Below are 27,539 nucleotides of genomic sequence, written 5' to 3' on the forward strand. Positions count from 1 at the left end.
CTTATGACTCCTTGCAAAAGATAAGTTTCATAGGCTCTTTTTGAGAAAACAAGAGTAGTTGAGTTATGGATCCAGTGTCACATAGATAGTAAATGACAGAGCAAGAATCTAGGCACTCAACCAGAGGCCATACACATTTTCCATCTGAAGGTTGACAGCTATAGGCTGTAGCACAAACAGGCTACAGTTTTAGCATTTCCTATATCATTCATTCTATCCAAGGAGAGATTTTTTTTACTGATTTTTTTTTTTAGGCATAATGTGCTATATGTAAAATGTCATCTGTTGTCATTTTGAATTTCTATAATAACACATGAATGCTTTTATGACCACAGTTTCTGAAATAAATCCTTTTCCTCTGCTCCAAATATGATCATGAATGTAGAAAGAGTAATAGAAACATTACCACTACTACCAAAATCTTCCAAATGGCCAAACAATATTAGCTTTTTATGAATACTTGCCAACTACCTGTGTTTTTGTAGACATCCATCTGAGTTTCTGCCATTATCTACATTATGTAGAGCGAGTAGAACGCTTGTAAGTACCACTGCTTAGTTTTTGCCTTTCAAAATCAATGGTATTTTTATAAAAACAAGATAATTTCTATGTAGCACTAAGACTAAAAGTTAAAGCATTATTTTAGATCGTAAGTACATGAAGTCTGTGTGTGCAAAAGTTATAGTGAGCTCCCCAAAATACTGATATGCTATACTATTTCTACTAATTTTCTCCAATACACAAAAGGAGGAATGGGAAGATTAAAGCAAACCGTCTAATTCATGAATAGTCCTTTTTAAAATATTTGATATTTTATTTATTTGAGAGAGAGAGCCTGAGCAGAGGAGAATGGGTAAAGGCAAAGGGAGAGAGAGAATCTCAAGCAGACTTCTTGCTGTTTGTGGAGCCCAATATGGGGCACGGTCCCAGGACTTTGAGATCATTACCTGAGCTAAAATCAAGAGTTGAATGCTAACCAACTGAGCCACCCAGGTGCCCTTAACTTGTGAATAGTCTTAAAAAATACTTTGTAAAACTTAGCCTTCTACTATTCCTCATTACTGCTGCTAAACTAAAAGGGCAGAGAGATATATAATTAGATAATTAGATATTTAGGTACATAGATAGATAGATGATAGATAGATAGACAGATATACATTTATATTTGACCCTTGAACAACATGGGTTTGAATTGCACTGGTCCATTTATACATGGATTTTTTTTTCCAGTAAATACAGTTCAGGGTTGTAAGTGTATCTTTTCTTCCTTATGATTTTCTTAATATCATTTTTGTCTACTTTATTGTAAGAATACAATACATAATACTCATAATGTACAAAGTATGTTTGTTGGCTGTTTATGTTACAAGGCTTCCTGTCCACGGGTGATTGTTAGTAGTTAAGTTTTGGGAGAATCCAAGTTATATACAGATTTTTGACCGTGCTGGCCATTAGCACCCTTAACCCTCATATTGTTCAAGGGTCAGCTATGTATCCATGTATTTATCAAAAGATATAGCTCTGTCAATATACAGTGATAGCACAAAGTATGGATCTTGCATACTAGTTAAGAATGATAAACACTAAATATATAAATGAATATTAAACAAAAACAGACCCCTCGTCACCCTCATGGTCCCATTTTTGCTCCAGCAAGATCAAAGAAACTATCATAAATCAGGAGAAACTAACTACACTGCAAGCACAAGTACGCATTGGTGGGAAAGGAACTGCTCCCCAAAAGATGGTTCATAGAACGCTAGAGCAGATGATTAAAAGCTCAGGTTCTCCTTAAAGAAGTTAGGGGCAAACAGTATCTCTGGTATTGAAGAAGTAAATGTGTTCACAAACCAAGGAACAGAAATCCACTTTCACAACCTGAAAGTTCGGGAAGCCCTGGTGGTGAACACTGTCTCCATTACAGACCATACTGAGACAGAGCAGCTAACAGAAATGCTACCCAGTATCTTCAACCAACTTGGTGCAGGCAGTCTGACTAGTTTACAAAGATTGGCTGAAGCTCTGTCCACACAGTGTGTGGATGGAAAACCATCCCTTGTTCCCAGAGAGAAGGAGGATGATGAAGTTCCAGATCTTGTGGAGAATTTTGATAAACCTTCTAAGAATGAAGCAGACCAATGAACTCAGCCATTTTCTTGAAGAAGATAAAACTTGAGGAAGTTACTGGGAGCTGCTATTTTATATTATGACTTCTTTTCAACATTTTGTTCATGGATAAAATCTAGATCTCTAATATTTTTAAGGCCAAGTCCCTTGGACACTGCAGCTCTTCTCAGTGTTTGCTTAAACACAATTTATTCTTTGCCGCTAATTAAGCTGACAAAGTCTGGGAGTAAAGTTGGAAACAAGGTTAATAAAGTTCTTTTCCTCATAGACGGTTTTATTTTTTATTTCATTGACGTTGATTTGTATACAGAAAGCAAAGTTGTTTATAGAAAGCTAATCATGGCATGTAACATGTCTGGTAATCTCTGATGAAATTTGATTAAAGATTTTAAATGATTTTAAATGGCAGTATAATGTAAAAAAAAATTAGATAATGAAAGATATGGACCAAATGTAAAAGAAGAGTATTAAAGAAAGGGACAAATATTTATGATAGTATGGTCAAGAAAGACTTCTCTGAAAACCCAGAAATATATGATCTTCTATACCTGGTAGTTTGGGTTTTATTCTTAGTATTTATAAGTCTTTGTTGAACTTTAACTGTGAGTGGTAGTCTCTGCTCTAGGTTTTCCCAAGATCATTTTGGCTCTGGTATAGAGAATTATGTTTTGGAGGAAGTGATAGCAGCACAAGTCCTGCTGAGGAAGTCTTGTTCAGTAGTCTACGTGAACATGCATGGCGGTTTGGACTAAGGTGGTAACAGTTGTATTAGTTATTACTATGTAATAAGTTGCTGCAAAATTTGGCAGCTGAAGACACTATTTCTGAGGGCCAGGAATCCAGGAGCAGCTTAGCTGAGTGGTTCTGGCTTAGGGTGTCTTAAGAGAATTCAGTGAAGCTGTCAGCTGGGGCTGCATCTGAAGCCTTGACTTCAGGTGAAGCGTGGACACTCACATGGCTGGCAGGGAGGCTCTGGAGTTTGGCTGCAGCTGGGCCTCTCATCCTCCAGGCTTCTCTACTCTGTCTGGCCTTTCAGCAGAATAGCCTGAACTATTTTACATGACTTAGGCAAGGATTTCTGAGCTATAAAATCAAAACTGCAATATATAAAAGAAAAAAAAATTAATTGAAATTCACCAAAGCTTAAAGCGTCTGTTCTATGGAAGACATTAAGAGAATGAAAAGACAAGCTTCAGACTGGAAGAAAATATTTACAAACAATATACCTGATAAAGAATTTGTACCCAACACTCAATCCATAAGAAAACAACCCAGTCAAATAATGGGCCACGTTTTAAATAGGTATGTCACTAAAGATGCACAGATGACAAATAAGTACATGAAAAATGTTCAAAACTATTAGTCATTAGGGAAGTGCAAATTAAAGCTATATTGAGCTTTCACTACATACTTACTAGAATGGTTAATTAAAAAAAAAAGCAACAAAAACTGACAACAAGGACACCTGGCTGGCTCAGTTGGTAGACCATGTGACTCTTGCTCTCATGGTTATGAGTTCAAGCGCTATCTTGAGCCTAGAGCTTACTTGAGGGGAAAAAAAAATCCAAAATAAATAAATAAATATGTACATAGGTAAGTAAGTAAATAAATAAATCTGACAATACCATAAGCTGGTAGGCATTAGAAGCAACTAGAACTCACACATTTCTGGTGAGAAAGGACTGGAAAATATATTGGTTTGACAGTTTTTAAAAAACTTAATCATACACTTAATGTATTATCCAGTAATCTCACTGCAACAAATTTGTTAAAAAAGAAATTAAAAATTATGTTTGCAAAGATTTGTATGCAAGTATCATACTAACTAGCTTTACTTACTTCAACTTGGACCACTAGTACAATCTTGAATAAGAATGGTGAGAGGGAACATTCTTGCCTTGTTTGTTTTTTTCTTTTCTTTTTGTATCCTTCAGTTAATACTGCCTTGTAATAATTTTTAATATCTTATAGGAAATCTTGTCTTTTTATAAAAATCCATGGCCCCTTTTGTTTCTATTTCTATTAAGTATGTTAATTTTATACTTAGTTTGTGAAATTCTACCCAAAATATTTGGAGGCATTTGATTGGAATTACATAAGTTAATTTAGAAAGAATGGCATCTATGTAATATTGAGAATTCTAATCCATGAACTTGGAGTTTCTCTCCATTAATTATAGTCTTTAATGACTGTAACAAAATTGTATAATTTTCCCTGCATTGATCTTTCATGTCTTTTATCATATTCTTCCTGGATATTTGTTTCTCTGCCATTGTAGTAGTGTGTTCCCTTCTCCTCCTCCTTTTTTTTTTTTTTTTTAAATTTATTTGTCAGACAGAGATCACAAGTAGGCAGACAGGCAGGCAGAGAGAGAGAGAGGAGGAAGCAGGCTCCCTGCTGAGCAGAGAGCCCGATGCGGGACTCGATCCCAGGACCTTAGCCTGGGATCATGACCTTAGCCGAAGACAGAGGCTTTAACCCACTGAGCCACCCAGGCGCCCTTTTCCTCCTCCTTTTTTGTCTCCATCTTCTTCTTCTTTATCTTCTTCAGAAGGAAAAACATTGTTTTTGCTTTATTTTAAGAATTCAGAATTAAGAATTTTATGAAAGGCTTATTAAACAATTTGTTTATATAGCAATCTCATCAAGTGTATAGCAATATATTAACAAGCTTGCCATGTCTTTTATTTGTTTTCTTTTTTTAATAGATATAATTGACACACACCATGTTATTACTTTCAGGTGTAAAACATAATAATTTGATATTTGTATATATAGTAAAATGATCACTACAACAAATCTAGTTGACATCCAGCTTTGTTTTGTTTTGTTTTTAAATATTTTTATATACTTATTTGAGGGAGAGAGACAGAGATAGCAACAGAAATAGAGCAGGAGCAGGGTGGAGACAGAGAAGCAAGGAAGCCGCTACGTGGTTCTGAGCAGGGAGCCCTGATGTAGGACTTGATCCCAGGACCCTGAGATCATGACCTGAGCCGAAGGCAGAGGCCTGATGACTGAGCCACCAAGGCACCCCATATTTTTGAACTTGAAAGAAAAATATTCACATTAAGTAGAGAATTAGTTGTAGCTTTTTATAGATGCCTTTTATCAGGTTAAGGAAGTACATACCTATTTATACTTTAATGGAAAGAACAGATGTTGAATTTTGTCAAATTCTTTTCATACATATGATCATATGATTTTCCTTCTTTAATGTGCTGATTTGGTGAACTCTACTGATTGACTTTTAAATGTTGAATTAGCCTTGCATTTGTGGCATAATGGCCCTTATGTATTATCATTTTTATCTATGTCTAGATTTTACTTGCTTATATTTTTTTTTTATTCTGTGTGTGTGTGTGTGTGTGTGTGTGTGTGTGTGTGTATTTTCATGGGGGATTTTGTTCTGTATTTTCTTTGGCTTTGGTCTCAGAGTAATCTTGGCTTTGTTCAATGAGTTTGAAAGTGTTCTCTTCTATTTTCTGGTAGAGTTTGTGCAAAATTGATATTTATTCCTTAAATGTTTGGTAGAATTTGTTATTGAAATGATCTGGACCTGTTTTTTCTTTGTTGGTAGTACTGTGTTTTGATAAGGATTTGGGGCTTTAGAATTAAGTAACCCCAGATTCACATCTTACTGTTCATTTCTCCTTGTAAGACCTTGGGGCAAGTTACTCAATCTCCAAGTAACCTGAGCCTCAGTTTTCTCATTTATAAAATGGGTGGCTGCGAAGACTGAATAATAAGCATCAGTTGTTCAATCTGTATTACCCTGGGTTTATATATGTTACCTTATTCAGATTTTGTTATTATGTCATACTATTTACTACTATTTATGCTGTTATAATACTTATTTTAGAGGTCAGAAAACTACTGCAAAGGGAGATTAAATAATTTACTCAGAGTTACTCTGGTAGCACATGATGGAGACAAGATTTGAACTGAGGCTGGTTCCTAAGTTCTTGCTTTAAGCGCTAAACTGCACTAACCATAATAACACCTGTCTTTCAAGATTGCTAGCAGTATTCAATTAGGCAATTCATGCAAGCAGCTCAATTTGTGTTATTTCAAAGTTGTTTAATAAATGGGTATTGTTACTAATAATGTGAATTACTGTTGGTTTGAAGTCTAACTACTATGGAATATTTTCAACCTGAAAGACATATTAGTATAGACACATTATTAAATACCTTTTTTAAAGTTCACTGCAGGGGAACCTGGGTGGCTAAGCTGGTTAAGTATCTGTCTTCAGCTCACGTCATGATCCCAGGGTCCTGGGATAGAGAGCCCCCATGTCAGGCTCCCTGTTCAGCGGAGAGCCTGCTTCTCTCTCTCTCTGCATCTCCCCCTGCTTTGCTCTCTCTCTCTCTCTCTCTCTCTCTTCTGACAAATAAATAAACAAAATCTTTTTTTAAAAAGGACACTACAGTGAAATATTATAAACATTTGGTGCCCTGTACAAAGTGATATTGTAATCACCAAATTTTATTCGGCATAAATAAATAAAGTGTTCAGCACTTTTTGTGTAGTCCTGGTAATTAAATCTCTCAAAGTGTTAGAGGCTATGAAGAATATCTGTTTCCGGGGCGCCTGGGTGGCTCAGTGGTTAAGCCTCTGCCTTCGGCTCAGGTCATGATCCCGGGGTCCTGGGATCGAGTCCCGCATCGGGCTCTCTGCTCAGCAGGGAGCCTGCTCCCCCCTCTCTCTCTGCCTGCCTCTCTGCCTACTTGTGATCTCTGTCTGTCAAATAAATAAATAAATAAAATCTTTAAAAAAAAAAAAAAGAATATCTGTTTCCGTCACTTTGACCTAAGTTGTCGAGTGGTTTAAAAAAGAGAAGTATTTAAAGGTGCTTTGAAAAGTATAGCTAGTGCTTGGGCACCCGGGTGGCTCAGTGTAAGCCTCTCCCTTTGGCTCAGCTCAGGTCATGGTCTCAGGGTCTTGGGATCGAGCATTGAGCTCTTGGTTCAGCAGAGATCCTGCTTTGCCCCCCCACACACCCCCCACTGCCTGCCTGCCTCTCTGCCTACCTGTGATCTCTCTCTTCTCTGTCAAATAAATAAAATAAAATCTTAAAAAAAAAAGTACAGCTAGTGCTCATATTAAATATAAATATTTGGTGTTCTAAGTTGAAAATCAAAATTATTTGTTGATATATATTTTGAGATGATTCTCAATATCATTATTTACTGTGATAGTACAGTTAGATGGCATTTAATATCAGATTTTCAGGTCTCTATGGTGGTTATTCAGGCTTACCTTATTTTAGCTTTTTTTTTTTTTTCTCTGTCCAAATGAGGTGATGCCTGGCATATGCCCAAATATCAGATTCATTTTATTTATTTGAAACTTATAAAGGTAACCTAAAAAGTGGAATCACAAGTTTGATAAGTACTTTGCCCTACTTTTCAGTCAGCAAAACTTATTTTAGCTTTTTAGTGATAAATCTCATTATTTCAAAATATCTAACACAGTGGCCTATTGTATGCATGTGATTAATTAAGACTGCGAGTGGTGTGGAAGATTGGCACATGGCACGTTTTGACAGAAGGTTAAAGCTTTCTGTTGTGAACTTTAATAGTTATTGTGCAGAATGTCAAAAGCTAAGGAACCATGATAATAATAACATTGCGTTTTTTTGTGAATTATAGCTGACTTTGGGCTGGCAAAGCAAAAACAAGAAAACAGTAAACTCACGTCTGTTGTTGGAACAATCCTGTATTCCTGGTAAGGACAATTATTTTATGGTTCTCAAACAGCACACCTAACTGTTTGGGTCTTTAGTTTCATGTCTTGGCTTGCAAAGCAAAGACGATTTTAGGAAAAGGAGCTTATTTAATGTTTTCCTCAATTACCCAGATAATACACATGTCCACAAGTATACATCATTATGTGTGTTGGAAATAACAACAAGAAATTCTCTTTAGGGTAACTCTGCCCCTCGTGGAGACTACTTTTATTACTTATAAATTGAAACGTTCCTTGGCACATAGTAGGTGTGCAATTGTTGTTGAAGAATCTGTGAAGGAACTAACAGACTCGCTACTCACCATGACACTTGGAATATTTTATTGTACCTGCTCAAAAAAGGACTGTTTTACTCTCTCTTCCTGTAAACATTCAAGGGCAGGAGAAAGGCTTTTTGTGTACTAATACGTATCCTGGCACCCAGGAGATAATAGGTGCTGAATACATTTTATTGAGTGAATGAATAAATGGTGACAATATACTTAGACCTATGTTTATAAAGTTGGTCGCTTCTTGGGTAAATGGGTGTTTATATTTTGATGAATTGAAACACTTGTAACTTATTTAGCATGCTTTGAGGGTTCCTTTACAATCCATTAATTATCAGGCAGTGAGAATCTTCTTTTGCTGATCACGTATCATTTGTCTGAATCTTTTCAAATTAGCAAGCAGATAGAGTCATCAGTAGACATAACACATTCAGGGAAATATTCTCAAATCTTATTCAGCAGTTCAAGCCATCTAGACACTTCCATCTTCTTTTTTAATCTACTCTGTTGTTGTGCAGTTGATTCCCAGGGATAGGATTCTGAATAAATCTTCTCAAGGGAGGGTGGAAATTCTCCCTAAGTAACAGTCTCATTTTAAAAATGCCTTTCCTATAAGAATATTCAGAATAGAAAAAAAAAAAAGAATATTCAGAATAGTGTCAGGGGGTTCCTACCACGATTCTGACCCTGTTGGCTAGTTATTCTCTCAAGTAATGACTGCAAATTTAGGACGTTTCCTAATAAACTGAGTGACATGTCCAGTTCCTTTTGAATTTTCTGTATCTTCATTTTCCGAGTTTGTGAATTGGACAAAAATAAAGCAGATATATTTCATGGTCCCTCCCTGCTCTGAGTCTCATACCTCCTGCCTTTTTCTTTTTTCTTTTTTTAAAGATTTTATTTATTTATTTGACAGAGATCACAAGTAGGCAGAGAGGCAGACGCAAGAGAGGAGAAAGGAGGAAGCAGGCTCCTCACGGAGCAGAGAGCCCGAAGCGGGGCCCGATCCCAGCACCCTGGGACCGTGACCCTAGCCGAAGGCAGAGGCCCCAATCCACTGAGCCACCCAGGCGCCCCATGCCTTTTTCTTTAATTGTCTTTTTAGCCATCCCCAAACTGTTTCCCACCAAATTCTATAATCTTTGTATAATCCTGAAATTCTCTTGAGACTATTGATGTAGTCATAGGATGCCTGTTCCTGCCTTCTGGAGGCCCAAGCATTTGATGAGTCTGATGTTCCCCTGTCCTTTGCTCTTTCTTTTGCCTTTGCTTCCTCAAATATTACCTTATTTAATGGAAAAAAGTTCTCTTTATCTACTTTTGTAGGAAGTGCCTCAGAGCATTCTTTATTCTATAGCTCAGCTGCTAGATAAATGGTTTGTGGACCCTGGACTGATTGTGCTAGAACAGAAGGTCAATAAAAGCTCCTTTTCTTCCTCTGATTTGATTCATTATGAAGCAGGTCATTGTTATCCTTCTCATGGAAAATAGTCTCCAAATATGGTCCTTGGTTCTGGTTTTTATCTGTATGTCTTACTTCACTTCCAGAGTCCAAGACTGCACACTATCTTCAATGGCATTTTCAGAGCAAATTTTAGAGTTTGAAGTTCTGAGAAACATTTTAGGCATGTTCTTCATGGAACACTCATTTGGGATTTCTGGATAATAAGCAAGTATGAGCTAAAATGAATGGAAAACTTTGACTAATCCTGGAATGGGAATTCTTTGAGACTTTATTGCTTAGTGTAATCCCATTCACATTATGACATTAGATAATTTAAATGAAAGGCGGGGAAGTTTCCATTGGATGGATGATAATAAACCTGTAGTGAAACTTGGACAAGCAGAGACAAAGTGAAGCACACCCAACAATTGACTGTACCTCTTGCATTCTTAAAAATGCGGTAATAAACTCAGAACTCTTAAATGGCGTGGATCAGTTCAGTAACTTCCAGTTGCTAATTATTTAAAGACCAAGTCTTCAGTGTGGCTACAAGCCCACAGCCCTGCATGTTCTAGTCCCTGCCAAGTCATCATCTTTACTTTAGCCCTGCCTTCACTCTATTGATTTCTAGCTGCTGCACCTGTGTTCCCACTGACCACAGGGCCTTGGCACATGCTACTCCCGCTGCTTGGAATACTCCCCACTGGCCATCTAGTTAAATCTTTTTCATCCTCCATCTCTCTGCTGGAGGGTTGTCTTCTCTGGAGAAACCTCCTAGCCAACACGTATTTTCCCTGGTCTACATACTTCATGCACTCTTCTTTCATATGGTTGAACTTTTCACTTATTTTGTGATATGCCTGGATGATTTTGTTTACCACTATCCCCACCCCAGAGTCTGGTATTTTATAGGCTCACAAGAAGTATTTATAATATGAATGATCTAATACTTGCATGGTTATGAACAGTACTTGAAGAAAATTGCTTCTTTCTTTCTTTCTTTCTTTTTTTTTTTAAGATTTTATTTATTTATTTGACAGACAGAGATCACAAGTAGGCAGAGAGGCAGGCAGGCAGAGAGAGAGGAGGAAGCAGGCTCCCTGCAGAGCAGAGAGCCCGACGTGGGGCTCAATCCCAGGACCCTGGGATCATGACCTGAGCCGAAGGCAGAGGCTTTAACCCACTGAGCCACCCAGGCACCCGAAAATTGCTTCTTTCAACTGTAACAAAAGTTTAATCTCCTCTCTCTCTCCCTGTGTGCTGTTCCTTCAGATCTTCAAAATGTTCCTACATGGTTTCTTTTTCTCCGGCTAGCCACAGAGTTTATGTCCTTACTTCCTTCTGGTATCTGCTTTAATGTCACTTCTGTAGGGAGGTTTTCCTGATCACCTACCCAACACAGCAGCCTCCTTCTGACTGTCCCTTACTCTTACTTTATATTTTCATAGCATCTGCCTCTATCTGACATTGTGTCATATTTTAATTGATCTATCCTATGTTTCTCCCACTAAAACACAAACTCCATGATGGTGGGGCTATTGTTGACTTTGTTCACTGCTGTTTCCCTGGGGCTTGAAGAACAGACTTACAGAATCTTAATAAATATTTTGAATTATTAAAATGAAAAAAAGTTTTAAGTGAAAATGAGTCATTCTGGTTTTTATGTTTGTCTGAAATGCCTTTTTTTAAACTTTATTAAGTAATTGGGAAAATGGACACATATAATTGTATATATTTAAAATATACAACACAATGATTTGATTGACATATACATCACAGGATGACTATTAAGATCAGGATAATTAACACATCCATCCACATAGTTAACTTTCTTCTGTTGTGTTCTTGTAACAGTGCTCAAGCTCTACTCTCAGCAACTTTTTAGCAAACAATACCATATTATTAATCACAGACACATACTGTACCTTAACTACTTGGAACTCTTTCTTCTTATAACTGAAAATTTGTATCCTTTGATCTACATCTCCCCATTTCTCCCTTCCCGCAGCCCTGAACAACCATCACTCTACTCTCCGTTTTTATGAAATCACCTTTTTTTTTTTTTTTTGTCTTTGTCTGGCTTTTTTCCACTTAGCATATTATCCCATAGGTTCATTTATGTTGTTGCAAATGGCAGGATTTCCTTCCTTTTAATGGGTAAATAATATTGCATTGTATAAATACTCCATATTCTATATTTTAATATGATGAAAAATCCATGTGTATTTTTATCAGGGTCTAAAGCACTAATATATTTTTGAATTTTTCTGACTTTTGCCTTCATGAAGCTTAAAGGGAACATTTTTAGTTTGAAACAGTAAGTACTTTGATGCTAGGGTCTGCTGTATTTTTTCTATTTATTTACTTTTTATCTTTCATAGTTACCAGAACAGTGACTAATGGGATCATGCAGGATATTATCATTTAAAAAAAAATGTGGAATGATTAGAAGTTATTGAGCCAAGTGTTCTTCTATGACTGATAAATTGGTCCTGAGGGAAATTGCTAAAGAAGAATTTTAAAGAATGAGAGCATAATTGGAAAAAGGATGTGAAATTGGCAGGCACACTGGTAGGGTCATTATTGAGAGCATAGGCTCTGGAATCAGACTGCTTGGGTTTAAGTCCTGGGTCTACTGTTGAGAGTTATAAATGATTGAATTTCCCTATGCCTCAGTTTCCCCATCTATAATCTGAGATTATTAATAGTGCTTACCTTCTAGGACTGTTGTCAGATTCAGTGAGGTAGTACAGGTTGTGTGCTTGGAACAATGCCAGATTGGCATATAGTAAGCACTCATTAGATCACAGTGATTGGTATCTGCTAACTGGAGTCTAAAATTTGAAAGGATGGCACTCATTTGACTGTATAGATTGTATGGTGTCTAAGAATCAGATTCATTTCTTTTTTTAACAGTATTTTTTTAAAGATTTATTTATTTATCTATTTGACAGACAGAGATCACAAGTAGGCAGAGAGGCAGGCAGAGAGGCAGGCAGAGAGAGAGAGGGGGAAGCAGGCTCCGTGCTGAACAGAGAGCTGATGCGGGACTCCATCCCAGGAGCCTGGGATCATGACCTGAGCCGAAGGCAGAGGCTTTAATCCACTGAGCCACCCAGGCACCCCTCAAATTCATTTCTTAATAATTACAATAGAGAAGAATTACTTGTGCTGTGTTTATTTATAGTTCATTCTCCTTCCCTATCTCTATGTTTGATCCCTGAATGGCTGTTTTGGTTACTAGGAAGGACCAGGATTTTTCTAGCAGCTGAGGAGTGTGAAAGGGAAGGAGTATGTATTTAGCATGCAAAGACAGGGAACCTGGAGGAACAGCACTTTCCATACTAGGGCCTTGAGCAGGTGGGATGTGGGGATGCTTTTACCTATATTTGCATTTATTCATGGCTTCTCTGTGGCCCAGCAGGATAAGATATACCTGAATAATATATAATATCACCCCTTTCTGCCCACAGACCCTTCAAGGCTCTATAAATACACACATAGACACACACACACACGCATACACACACACAGACTCTTAGATGAGGTAGGAGTGAATTTTGAACAAACTCAGAATTTATTTACACAAATTGAACTCTGAATACATCTTAAGACTCAGTAGAATAGGTCACATGGTCCCACAAATTTAAATGGAAGCTGCAAGATAGAAACCACTAGAGAGCATCTATTAATGGTGTTCTACCCCATAATGTCTACCCAGCAGCACAAAAAGCAAGAAAGGGAGTTCTCTTGTGCTTGATTTTGTCAGTGGAAGTCCTTGCTTCTTTATTGATTGATAATTCCAAATCACATATCTTCAGTTTCTACATCTCCTTTTCTTTACCTTTTTAAAGTCCTTTTTACAAGTAAACATTGGTCTGTAAGCAGTGGATGTCTTTCTCCACATTTACCTGAGTTATTTGTCTAGTTTGCCATTTTAAACATTTGATATTCAAGGCATTATATCAAATATTCCACATTTCCTATTAGAAGTAAGTGCAAAAGGGATTACAGGATGGTCAGATATTTTACTTTAATATGTTTTGTTGGTGACAGGTTTGACCAAAGGAAATGTCCTTCTATTCTTAAACACAATTTATTGAATAATTAAGAAATTAGATGAATTACTTGATGATGAAAAAAATATATGTTTTGGTTATCTACTGTTACAGAACAAATCATCCCAAAATTTAATTACTTAACAACAGTTTGTATGGGTGTGCTGTGCAGTTCCTGTGTCGGTTTCATTGGGTTCACTTACATGGATGCATACAACTGAAGTATTGTCTTGTCCAGAAGGTCCGAGATAGCCTCACGTATCTGACAGTGAGTGCTGATTCTTGTTGAGGGCCCCTCGAATCTGTTCCAGGTAGCCTTTTATGAGACTGTGTTCGAGTGGCAGTCTAAGAGGGTTCCCCTGGATCATCTCATGCTTGTACTGCCTACCCCTGACCCATGCTGGGAACTGTAGGAACCCTCTCATCCGGCAGTGTCCTTCTAGCACTATCCGCAGAGAGAACATGGTGCTCACTTTATAGAAAAATACTTAAAGGAATGCCATTGTTTATTGAAGGCTGCATTAGGAGCTAGGAGGCATTAAATCGATAGCTAAGATATGAAGTCCAAAGTTTGGCCCAACACACCTGAGGATGGGGCATTAGTAGAATAGGTTCACACTACTGCCATGGCATGGTCAGTGTCTTTATTTCCATACAATACAATGTAATTTATTTCTCTATACTTCAAGCATTGGTACATCTCCACAGTGTGAAAATGAAATTCTCCTTCAGTTCAATTCTTAACAGACTCAGCATATTTAGGGAAAAGCAGGAGCTGTGGTTTGGCTGGGTTGGGATTTATGTTGGAATAGTGGGAGAACTGGAATTTTCCTCTTGGCATTATAGAGCTGCCTGATATCTCTCAGCCTGGCAGTACCTTAATGGAAATACTCTTTTTCAGAAGACCTGCAGAATGAAACTGTTCATCACTTCACGTGTTTCTTATATAGGTACATCAGCAATTGTCAGCATCAGATAACTTAGTTCTTTCCCATAGGGAGAATTCAATATAATTTGGGGAGACACACACACATATACATATACACACATGAGTAGAATGATCAAGGATTAGTAAGCCACACAGTGCTTACGTGAGCCTCTGGCAGGTGCACAGAGAAAGTCCGTAGGAATGGTACGCAAAGCTCTGGGTAGAAGGGGGAACTGCCAGTGCTGCAGAACTTGAGGGACAGGCCCACGGGGGTGGAGTGGGCACTCTACTATTCTGTATAATGGTTGTACCATGGTCTGTGCACTATGCAGGATTTATACAAAGTGACTTATAGTTTCCTGCCATTAAGACACTATGGCAGGACTTGCTTGGAAGTGAGTCTGGCTGACTGAACAAATGGTCTGAAGGAAAGAAGAGAAAAGAGAACAGTGATGAGGGTAAACAGAGAAAGGAAACTGTGGGGGAAGGGAGAGGATTTGAACAATGGGGAAATATGAAGATCAAATTATATCAGAGGTAGAGAATTAAAGAAACATTTTAGTTATGTCGCAGTCAGTGCTGCAATCACCATCTTATTCTTATGAATGTATTACCCGATGACATTATCAATCATAAATGCCTTTACATCAATTTATTTCATAACTTATTTAGCTAATATTAATACTCTACACTATTATTAAATTTTAAACTTAATATTAATTATTGATTTTTAATCTTGGCATTTCAGAATGCCCTTAACAATCCTAGGAGAGGCTATAGCACAATGCCAATAAAAGAAAACTTCTTTGGAAATGGCAGATATTGTTTTTCTCCCCCAAAAGTAGGATGATAGTTACTAGTCCAATATTTTGAAATTTAAGCTGCCCTTTAGGGAAGGAATTTTCCAGAAAATACACATAACAAAACAATAAACTGTCAATCTGGGACAATATTATGGTCTGTAATAAAATGACAAAATAAAGATTTGAAAATGTGAACTGTATGTAACTTCAATACATATTGGTAACACTCAACCATTTCAAAACCTCATTTTCACAGAAAGGGAAACTTGCTGGATCCACACAGTTGGTGGGTAAATTCTGAAAGATTTTATATATATATTACCTAATCCCACTTTAGTATTCCAGGGTTTCAAGAGAACCTTATCTATTTCCCATAAAGCGTTTTCCTCCTAATCTACCCAGATAACCTTATCTTATTTACCTCAATTTATCCCCAATTTTTATAACAAAACCTGCTTCATCCATAAACTTTATAAAACCATGCTCCAAATCACAGCAGTGAGAGTAGTAATGAGGTGTCCTAGGGTTTGCCTGCAGGGCCGTCCTTCTATAGGAACCAGTGTAATGTAGTGCAGACTCTATGCTGGACAGCCTGGGTTTCCTCCTGGCTCTACACCTTCCTGTCTGAATTTGGGCAAGTAGCTTACTATTTCTGGGTCTCAATTTCCTTATCTGAAATGACAAAGCTGGTGGTTATAGTGATAGTTCCTACTGCATAAGGTTGTTGTGAGGACTAAAAAGATAGACGATAGATATATAGGTAGCTAGAAAAATAGAGGTAAGTAGATTGCACTAGCATTTGGAGTATAGCAAGGTTCAATAAATATTAGATGGGAGCAACAGCTTTATTCTTTAGGAAAATATTTCTTCCTCCCACTCCACTCAGGTACTCTTCCCGATGGTTTAGTGAGTTCCATTGCATTGGAGATCTTGCCTCTGTGGCTTGTTTGGGCTGCCCAGACTTGGTGTTTCTCCCAAGGTAGGCTAGCCCTAGCATTCCTGTCCCTGTTGGGAAAATGGCAGGAGTGGGAGTGTTCTCTTCTTTGAAGCTGATCCAACTGGAATTCTTTCCTGAGAATGTGTTCAGCTGGGACTCAGTAAAGAGGTGAAACTGGAATGTGAAAGGCCCAGGAATGTGTGGTGGCCGTGTTTGTAGCCATAGTGGAGGTCCATCTGAGAAGAGGCCAGTACTTGGAGAGAACAAGAGGAAGAGAGGGAAAGTTCTGGCAAGGTCCAGACCCTAGATTCCATTTTCCTTAAGACCCAGCTGCAACTTTGCTCTTCTTGTATGTACAAAGCCTATCAGTGAGTTCCTCTGGTTGCCTAACCTTGCTGCATATCTTCGCTTGACCTTTAGTTCAGGTTGCCCCCAGTGCACACTCTGAGACAAGAGTTCATATGCAAGGGGATCCTAGGAAACAAGGGTAGAGGCATGGAGAAGAGAGACAAGGAAGGGAAGACAACAAATAAAGAGTTTCATGGGGGCAATTCACCCCTATGGGCAACTGAATCTCAAACCTTTTGGGCCAGTTTAAATGTATAACACAATGATCCCACCCAAAAGGAGAGAGTGGGGTGATTACACCAGGTCATACCCACCATTGGTTAAGGTCGGTTACATAAGTTGAGATACACAAGTTAACAGATACTCCTGTTGTGCTATAGGCAAAGAACATCCAACGGGTTAAGAAAAATCCTCAGACAAACTTGCAAATGGTTGGAACTCAGGCCAGTATGCTCTGAAGAAGTAAGCGTGAAGGGAAGTAGGGAAGACACCTACAGAACTTGCTTTGACTCTGACCGGTGCATGAGAGATCACTTGCAGTGTGGCCTCAAAGTCTTTGTGGAAGCCGGGCAGAAAGGTGTCCAGTCCTCTTCTGTTCTTTGAGCAAACATAAAATCTTCCCAGCTTTTTCTGGACAATCTTCTGTGTCGATAGGGGAAAGTCATTAAAGAAGTCCCCAATAACTTGTTTTAGATTTTCCTCATTAGATAGAGGTGAGAATTTTTTTTTTTTTTCCCCACAATCTCATCCTGTGAGATTTTCTGTCTCCCTATAGTTCTGGACTCGTAAAGAAGATGGTAATGTGATGTAGATGATGTAATGATCACTTGAAAATAGCTGTGAAAGTAATAACTAAAAATCAGAAGCAGATCAAAATCTTCTCTCTGTGAGTGTGTCGACTAGCTTGTATAAAGGCTGTCTGAAGTTTACTTGGAAGTTGTTTGACTGCTTTTTAAAAATCAGTCTTTTGTTAAGGAGCAAGACTATACATTTTTATGTGATCTTATATTTAGAGGAATGCATTTGTATAATTATATACTAGAATTGAGAGATTGTATTATCCTTCTTTGCAAAATTACCATAATTACTTTATTTAGTTATGTACTTGAATTTTAAAAGCTGGTGATATTTGGCTTGAATACAAATACAAAATGTGTGATGTCAACCGATATGCTAGCTATTTTTTTTTAAACTTCATTAGAGACAAGCAAATGGCAGTCAATGTACAATGAGAAATTTCAAGGCTGTTAGACCTGAATTTAATTTCTGTTTGTGACTCGAAGTAGGCAGTGCTTGATAATTTGATGGCTGGAGTGTAATCGTTGGGTGAATGTAATCCATTTGTTTAATTGCCCAGACTCCTCACTGTATTTACAGTTAATTGGTTCTCATTATGGTCCTTCTAATAGATACCATAAAGCAGTAGGATTAGAGAAACCTGAAAAAGAACATTTAATTTGTATTCTTTCTTGAAGCAAAACTTAACAAGTGTTTATCTGGTTCACTTTTCCCCATCTTCATGACAGGTTAAGGGGGAGAAAGTCTCCAAGGGAAGTGATTTATAAGTTCTTTTCATTGTTTTGGGCCTTTGCCTTTGAAATTTCTATAGCCAGAAAGCCAAAAACCTAAAAATGGTCTTATGTCTAGTTGAATTCCTTTTCTTATGACTTGAAATGCTTTTTGGACTTCAGTGACTGTGCAAAGGAGCAGATCACTACCCATCATTTAATAGTTCTTCATATAGTGAAAGATTCTAAGTCTTTTCTTCTAAATTTCTTCCCTGTTTCTTCATAGTTCTAAACCTGCAATTTGGGATTCTAGATATTCCACAAAAAAACTGCCCATACTAAACCTTTTTTAATGCCTTAGGCCACATGAATTCATTTGATGAGGAGGAATCCAAGTTCCTTTTTTAAAGTGCAATTTTAGTGCCGCATTTTTAACTCAATTATATGCATTTGTTCCACATAAGGGCTGATTTTACTTTGTTTCATTTACTGACTTCGTTTACTGATGAAGCAAATTAAAATTGTAAATGTCCCTAGAAAATCTTCCAGTCTGCTTTTTCTTCCCTTCCTCCTTACCCACAGTTACTTTCACTATAAATTCCGGAGCTTTCCTACATTAGTTGGGCTTCAGGCAATTTGCAAAGAATTTGATTGAAAACAAATTGGTAATGGTGCCAATGTAAACAAATAATGAAATTACTATAAATGAATATTTCTCATCACTGATTTTTAAAATCAGTGATCTGTTAACTGTAATTTTCAGAATTGTTTTTAGATACATAAAGATTTTTACTTATTTTTAACTTTTTTCTTTTTTTTCCCCCTGTGTATTTGATATTTTATTTCTACATTATTTCCAACTGTTGTGGCTATTGTACAATAAAATGGGGGACTGGTTAGCTTGGCTAGGTAAATAATGGTAAGTGGTATTATAGTAAAGTGTTTGTTGACCTAAAAGCGTATGCATAGTATATTGTTAAGTGGAAAGATAGGTTACCAATAGTACATGTATATTGCCATCATAAAAGCAGAAATATCTGAAAATTCTGCCAAATATGGCATCCTGAACTGAAAGTGAATTAAAAACCAAAGGATGACAATCAGAAATAAAACAAAGAACAACAAACCCCTGAGTCCCCCCAAAATTCAAAACTTGTTGATTCAAATTTCTTCTATTGTTTGCTTATTATAAAAGCAGTATATTTTTAGTGCAGAAAATAATGAGAAAAGAATCCTATTAAGAACACTCATAATCTTACTAACCCAGAGGTGGGACAAACCTCAAAAAACCACTTCGTGTCTCAATTTCAAATCCTTCTCTGTGCAAATATATAGATACACATGCACATACATACATGCACTGATATAAATGAATGCTCTTTAGTTTTATATACATATTGTGTTCTAGTATCTGGGTAAATCATAAATTAGGCAACCAGTCTCCTTTTTTAAGACATTAAAAATTATTTCCAGCCTCTCCCTAATTCATATGGCATAGGGCATGTATAATCGGCTGAAAATCATTTAGAAATAAGAAGGCAAAGAAAATTTTACAGCAAAATAATTATCAATATGTGGAAAATCCAATAACTGGGGATATTCATTGGTATTATTTTCTCATTTTCTAAAAGATATTTTCATTTTCACCAGAGTTTTTTATGGCCATTAAGATAAGAATAGCTAGCTAGAAGTTCTTAAGTCTTTGTTTGTATCAGTCTTAGGCCTTTATATGTATCAGTGTCAGAATTTAAACCACATCAGTCTTAACGGACTGCTTTTCGATGGTGTAGTTTTTAACCCAAATGGTTGGTCACTGGCAAGTAGGCATGTTTATGGCACTTTCTCTGATTAACAGGACCTTTCCTCCTAATCTGTTTATATACAATTAACAAAAGATTTTCATTATTTTCTGATTTTGCTCTGCTCATATGAATAAAATTGTTTCCTTGCTTATGGGTATCACCTACCTAGTGATCTATATTTTCAAGTTTTGTATTACAGAATTAAGGACAAATAACCTGTGTTTTGGTGGAATCAAGTGTTTATCATGAACCCCTCTGCTTCCACATCAATGGTGAGCAGCAGAACAAGCTCGGAGGACACAGGTAGCTGAAGGAGCTGCAGGAGACTGGGGGAATGGGAAGTGTGTGTTGGAAGGTGTGAGGAGGTGTTTGACTAAGATACCAACCAAGCACAAGAGGGAGGACTTTCCACTTTAAGCACTGGTGCCCCTGATCCCTATTTTGCTGAGAAAGCAGGAGCCATCAGAAGAGAACTTCTTCCAGCTCTGTTTCCATGCCTTCCCACCTAGCTGGCCCTGTATCCCTAAAATGGTCCTGCTCTCATGTGACTCTGTTTCCTTGGTCTTAGCAAAGGCCAGCCTTCCTGCTGTGTCTCCATTTCCTACAGATTATCACTCCAGAATGCTCCCCTCTCTATTCTGCTATAATAATTTCTCTGCTTCCACTGACTCAGTCCTACCAATTTGCTAGCATACTGTCATTTTTCCCATCTTAAAAACAAACACTTCTCTTTCTCTTCAGCTACTGTCCCACTTCCCTCTTTTCTTTTATAGCAAAACTCTGAAAGAGAGGGCTTGGCATATAGTAGGTGCTCAGTAAATACTTGTCCAGTGAATGAATGAATGAATGAATGCACCTAATGGAGTAAGGCTTTGTGATAATCCAGGTGAGGGCTGATTTGGACTTGCTCTTAATGGGAATAAAAGAGAAAGAGGGTGTTTGGGAATGGGGTTCATGGGAAGTCTCCATGCCTTCCTTTCAATTTTGTTGTGAACTTAAAACTGCTCTAAAAAAATAGTCTTTTAAAAAAAAGAAAAGAAGAGATAGTATATAAATTTCAAAGGAAAAACTTAAAGTTCTTGGTGATTTATTTTATGTATATATAGTGGAGAGAAAAATAGAACATAATTTTAAGACTTTGTATTTGATAATAAGATTAATTAATGGTACAAGGGATGGATATACTTGATAGACATGATCTGTATTCTTGTTTCAATATTTTCATTTCCATTTTCTCATATATTTTTTTTCTTTTTAAATTTATTTTTTTCAGCGTAACAGTATTCATTGTTTTTGCACCACACCCAGTGCTCCATGCAATCCGTGCCCTCTCTAAAACCCACCACCTGGTTCCCCAACCTCCCACCCCCCACCCCTTAAGAGCCCTCAGATTGTTTTTTCAGAGTCCATAGTTTCTCATGGTTCACCTCCCCTTCCAATTTCCCTCAACTCCCTTCTCTCCATCTCCCCTTGTCCTCCATGCTATTTGCTATGCTCCACAAATAAGTGAAACCATATGATAATTGACTCTCTCTGCTTGTCTTATTTCACTCAGCATAATCTCTTCCAGTCCCATCCATGTTGCTACAAAAGTTGGGTATTTATCCTTTCTGATGGAGGCATAATACTCCATAGTGTATATATGTGGTCCATAGACCACATCTTCCTTATTCATTCGTCTGTTGAAGGGCATCTTGGTTCTTTCCACAGTTTGGCGACCGTGGCCATTGCTGCTATAAACATTGGGGTACAGATGGCCCTTCTTTTCACTACATCTGTATTTTTGCACTACTACCCAGTAGTGCAATTGCAGGGTCATAGGGAATCTCTATTTTTAATTTCTTGAGGAATCTCCACACTGTTCTCCAAAGTGGCTGCACCAACTTGCATTTCCACCAACAGTGTAGGAGGGATCCCCTTTCTCCACATCCTCTCCAACACATGTTGTTTCCTGTCTTGCTAATTTGGTCATTCTAACAGGTGTAAGTTGGTATCTCAATGTCGTTTTAATTTGAATCTCCCTGATGGCTAGTGATGATGAACATTTTTTCATGTGTCTGATAGCCATTTGTATGTCTTTGTTGGAGAAGTGTCTGTTCATATCTTCTGCCCATTTTTTTATATGATTGTCTGTTTTGTGCCTGTTGAGTTTGAGGAGTTCTTTATAGATCTTGGATATCAACCTTTTGTTTGTACTGTCATTTGCAAATATCTTCTCCCATTCCGTGGGTTGCCTCTTTGTTTTGTTGACTGTTTCCTTTGCTGTGCAGAAGATTTTGATCTTGATGAAGTCCCAAAGGTTCATCTTCACTTTTGTTTCCTTTGCCTTTGGAGACATATCTTGAAAGAAGTTGCTGTGGCTGATAGCAAAAAGGTTACTGCCTATGTTCTCCTCTAGGGTTCTGATGGATTCCTGTCTCACGTTGAGGTCTTTTATCCATTTCGAGTTTATCTTTGTGTACGGTGTAAGAGAATGGTCGAGTTTCATTCTTCTACACATAGCTGACCAGTTTTCCCAACACCATTTATTGAAGAAACTGTCTTTTTTCCACTGTATATTTTTTCCTGTTTTGTCTAAGATTATTTGACCATAGAGTTGAGGGTCCATATCTGGGCTCTCTACTCTGTCCCATTGGTCTATGTGTCTGTTTTTATGCCAGTACTATGCTATCTTGGTGATCACAGCTTTGTAGTAAAGCTTGAAATCAGGTAACATGATGTCCCCAGTTTTATTTTTGTTTTTCAACATTTCCTTAGCAATTTGGGGTCTCTTCTGATTCCATACAAATTTTTGGATTATTTCATACATCTTTTTTTTAATAAATATAAAAACCCTATCATCTAATGTTACAGATATTGGTTGACCAGGTAATACTCTCTTCTAACATTCTAACTCATGGTTGATAACTCACATTGAGCTGAAATGGAATTTGTTTCTGTTCATTTTGATTACTCTGAGTTTTAACTACTCTGAGCAATTGGCTAAGGGCTGGCAAGGGGTGACCCAGTGTCAAAGCATTTAGCCCACTTCGCCTGAGGTATCCCAAAGTGTTTCTGTGACCCCAGGTCAACTCACAAAATGACTAGTGCTCACCCCCAGGCCTGAGCATCACAGGCTTTGGACACATGATAGATATACTTTACAAGAATTCCTTCAATAGGTAAATTGTTCCCCCAATTCCTCTTTATTTTTCTTTTCTTTTCTTTCTTTCTTCTTCTTCTTTTTTTTTTTTTGTTTAAATTTTATTATTTATTTGACAGACAGAAAGCAGAAGTAGGCAGAGAGGCAGGCAGAGAGGTGGGGGGAAGCAGGCTCCCCGCTGAGCAGAGAGCCTGATGCAGGCCTCCATCCCAGGCCCCCGGGATCATGACCTGAGCCAAAGGCAGAGGTTTAACCCGCTGAGCCACCCAGGTGCCCCTCTTTTTCTTTTTTATTTGGAGTTATATTTTATTTGATTTGGGACAATTCCACAAACACATATAGACTAGACATTTGTCGTATTTTCTGACTGTCCAGATGACTTTGGAACACAGGTTCTACCTTTAGGGAATTTCCTACTTGATGAATGTCCTGTCCTTAGGCAAGTCACTAGAAAAATGTGTTTTCTTCACCTTCCTTATAGCTGTAGCAAGTGGTTATCATGTGACTCAGACTCCATCATTCAGATAACTTCAGCAAGAGTTGGATTTGCAAGCGAAAATGGGAGAGGGCGTGTGCTGGGCAGAGTCCTGTTTGGGGCAAGGGCAGAAGTGGTGGTGAAAGATTGTGATGTTGGGATTCTGATGTCTGTTGCCCTGGGTCAGTGATGTTAACTGTACCAGGAGTATTGTTTCTGACCCTGGGGTCCTCACAGAGACTCTGTCAGCGTCTTAATGGCCTTTAATAAGTACCTTTTCTGCATAAATGGGCTGTAGTGCCTCTGTGGCACAGGTGTAGTACTAATGGATTTTAATGAGTACGGTAAAGATTAAAGAGGAGACATCAGATGCACACTTCTCCAATTCCCTCTTCCCTCCACAAAAGTGGGAGAGGAATGCAAAAATGGTGATGAATCCCTGTCTATTTATTATTAGTAATAATAAGTAACACTTTTTTGAGGACTTATTATTTCGGGCATTGTCTCATATAATACCTTCAGTGGTCTTATGAAAAGGATCATCATTATCTCTACTTTTTTTTTTTTCTTTTTTTTTTTCTTTTTTCCCCATTCCATTTTCATTTTTTTTTTAAATTTTTTATTTTTTATAAACATATATTTTTATCCCCAGGGGTACAGGTCTGTGAATCACCAGGTTTACACACTTCACAGCACTCACCAAAGCACATACCCTCCCCAATGTCCATAATCCCACCCCCTTCTCGCAAACCCCCTCCCCCCAGCAACCCTCAGTTTGTTTTGTGAGATTAAGAGTCACTTATGGTTTGTCTCCCTCCCAATCCCATCTTGTTTCATTGATTCTTCTCCTACCCACTTAAGCCCCCATGTTGCATCACCACTTCCTCATAACAGGGAGATCATATGATAGTTGTCTTTCTCTGCTTGACTTATTTCACTAAGCATGATACGCTCTAGTTCCATCCATGTTGTCGCAAATGGCAAGATTTCATTTCTTTTGATGGCTGCATAGTATTCCATTGTGTATATATACCACATCTTCTTGATCCATTCATCTGTTGATGGACATCTAGGTTCTTTCCATAGTTTGGCTATTGTGGACATTGCTGCTATAAACATTCGGGTGCACGTGCCCCTTTGGATCACTACGTTTGTATCTTTAGGGTAAATACCCAATAGTGCAATTGCTGGGTCATAGGGCAGTTCTATTTTCAACATTTTGAAAATGTCCATGCTGTTTTCCAGAGTGGCTGCACCAGCTTGCATTCCCACCAACAGTGTAGGAGGGTTCCCCTTTCTCCGCATCCTCGCCAGCATCTGTCATTTCCTGACTTGTTGATTTTAGCCATTCTGACTGGTGTGAGGTGATATCTCATTGTGGTTTTGATTTGTATTTCCCTGATGCCGAGTGATATGGAGCACTTTTTCATGTGTCTGTTGGCCATCTGGATGTCTTCTTTGCAGAAATGTCTGTTCATGTCCTCTGCCCATTTCTTGATTGGATTATTTGTTCTTTGGGTGTTGAGTTTGCTAAGTTCTTTATAGATTCTGGACACTAGTCCTTTATCTGATATGTCGTTTGCAAATATCTTCTCCCATTCTGTCAGTTGTCTTTTGATTTTGGTAACTGTTTCCTTTGCTGTGCAAAAGCTTTTGATCTTGATGAAATCCCAATAGTTCATTTTTTCCCTTGCTTCCCTTGCCTTTGGCATTGTTCCTAGGAAGATGTTGCTGCGGCAGAGGTCGAAGAGGTTGCTGCCTGTGTTCTCCTCAAGGATTTTGATGGATTCCTTTCGCACATTGAGGTCCTTCATCCATTTTGAGTCTATTTTTGTGTGTGATGTAAGGAAATGGTCCAATTTCATTTTTCTGCATGTGGCTGTCCAATTTTCCCAGCACCATTTATTGAAGAGGCTGTCTTTTTTCCATTGGACATTCTTTCCTGCTTTGTCGAAGATTAGTTGACTGTAGAGTTGAGGGTCTATTTCTGGGCTCTCTATTCTGTTCCATTGATCTATGTGTCTGTTTTTGTGCCAGTACCATGCTGTCTTGATGATGACAGCTTTGTAATAGAGCTTGAAGTCCGGAATTGTGATGCCACCAACGTTGGCTTTCTTTTTCAATATCCCTTTGGCTATTCGAGGTCTTTTCTGGTTCCATATAAATTTTAGAATTATTTGTTCCATTTCTTTGAAAAAGATGGATGGTACTTTGATAGGAATTGCATTAAATGTGTAGATTGCTTTAGGTAGCATAGACATTCTCACAATATTTATTCTTCCAATCCAGGAGCATGGAACATTTTTCCATTTCTTTGTGTCTTCCTCAATTTCTTTCATGAGTACTTTATAGTTTTCTGAGTATAGATTCTGTGTCTCTTTGGTTAGATTTATTCCTAGGTATCTTATGGTTTTGGGTGCAATTGTAAATGGGATTGACTCCTTAATTTCTCTTTCTTCTGTCTTGCTGTTGGTGTAGAGAAATGCAAATGATTTCTGTGCATTGATTTTATATCCTGACACTTTACTGAATTCCTGTATAAGTTCTAGCAGTTTTGGAGTGGAGTCTTTTGGGTTTTCCACATATAGTATCATATCATCTGCGAAGAGTGATAATTTGACTTCTTCTTTGCCGATTTGTATGCCTTTAATTTCCTTTTGTTTTCTGATTGCTGAGGCTAGGACCTCTAGTACTATGTTGAATAGCAGTGGTGATAATGGACATCCCTGCCGTGTTCCTGACCTTAGCGGAAAAGCTTTCAGTTTTTCTCCATTGAGAATGATATTTGCGGTGGGTTTTTCATAGATGGCTTTGATGATATTGAGGTATGTGCCCTCTATCCCTACACTTTGAAGAGTTTTGATCAGGAAGGGATGCTGTACTTTGTCAAATGCTTTTTCAGCATCTATTGAGAGTATCATATGGTTCTTGTTCTTTCTTTTATTGATGTGTTGTATCACATTGACTGATTTGCGGATGTTGAAGCAACCTTGCAGCCCTGGAATAAATCCCACTTGGTCGTGGTGAATAATCTTTTTAATGTACTGTTGAATCCTATTGGCTAGTATTTTGTTGAGTATTTTCGCATCTGTGTTCATCAAGGATATTGGTCTATAGCTCTCTTTTTTGGTGGGATCCTTGTCTGGTTTTGGGATCAAGGTGATGCTGGCCTCATAAAATGAGTTTGGAAGTTTTCCTTCCATTTCTATTTTCTGGAACAGTTTCAGGAGAATAGGAATTAGTTCTTCTTTAAATGTTTGGTAGAATTCCCCCGGGAAGCCGTCTGGCCCTGGGCTTTTGTTTGTTTGGAGATTTTTAATGACTGTTCCAATCTCCTTACTGGTTATGGGTCTGTTCAGGCTTTCTATTTCTTCCTGGTTCAGTTGTGGTAGTTTATATGTTTCTAAGAATGCATCCATTTCTTCCAGATTGTCAAATTTATTGGCGTAGAGTTGCTCATAGTATGTTCTTATAATAGTTTGTATTTCTTTGGTGTTAGTTGTGATCTCTCCTCTTTCATTCATGATTTTATTTATTTGGGTCCTTTCTCTTTTCTTTTTGATAAGTCGGGCCAGGGGTTTATCAATTTTATTAATTCTTTCAAAGAACCAGCTCCTAGTTTCATTGATTTGTTCTATTGTTTTTTTGGTTTCTATTTCATTGATTTCTGCTCTGATCTTTATGATTTCTCTTCTCCTGCTGGGTTTAGGGTTTCTTTCTTGTTCTTTCTCCAGCTCCTTTAGCTGTAGGGTTAGGTTGTGTACCTGAGACCTTTCTTGTTTCTTGAGAAAGGCTTGAACCGCTATATATTTTCCTCTCAGGACTGCCTTTGTTGTGTCCCACAGATTTTGAACCGTTGTATTTTCATTATCATTTGTTTCCATGATTTTTTTCAATTCTTCTTTAATTTCCCGGTTGACCCATTCATTCTTTAGAAGGATGCTGTT

At 37.8% G+C, this 27,539-nt stretch overlaps 1 protein-coding gene and 1 pseudogene across 7 annotated transcripts in view; both read left to right on the forward strand.

The window, feature by feature from the left end:
* NEK10 (NIMA related kinase 10) overlaps nucleotides 1–27,539 on the forward strand; it is a 239,980-nt gene that overhangs the window by 87,435 nt on the left and 125,006 nt on the right. For all 7 annotated transcript variants that reach the window (XR_004281324.1, XM_032324693.1, XM_032324792.1 and 4 more), the window contains one exon: nucleotides 7,782–7,857. Coding sequence is in view for 6 of the 7 variants with exons in the window: in XM_032324693.1 (XP_032180584.1) it covers nucleotides 7,782–7,857 (76 nt within the window). In the remaining variant the exon portion in view is untranslated. The remainder of the gene's footprint in view (nucleotides 1–7,781; nucleotides 7,858–27,539) is intronic.
* On the forward strand, nucleotides 1,610–2,437 carry LOC116567230 (annotated as a pseudogene).

This window comes from Mustela erminea, chromosome 1 (assembly GCF_009829155.1).
Source record: "Mustela erminea isolate mMusErm1 chromosome 1, mMusErm1.Pri, whole genome shotgun sequence".
NCBI classification, from domain to species: Eukaryota; Metazoa; Chordata; class Mammalia; order Carnivora; family Mustelidae; genus Mustela; species Mustela erminea.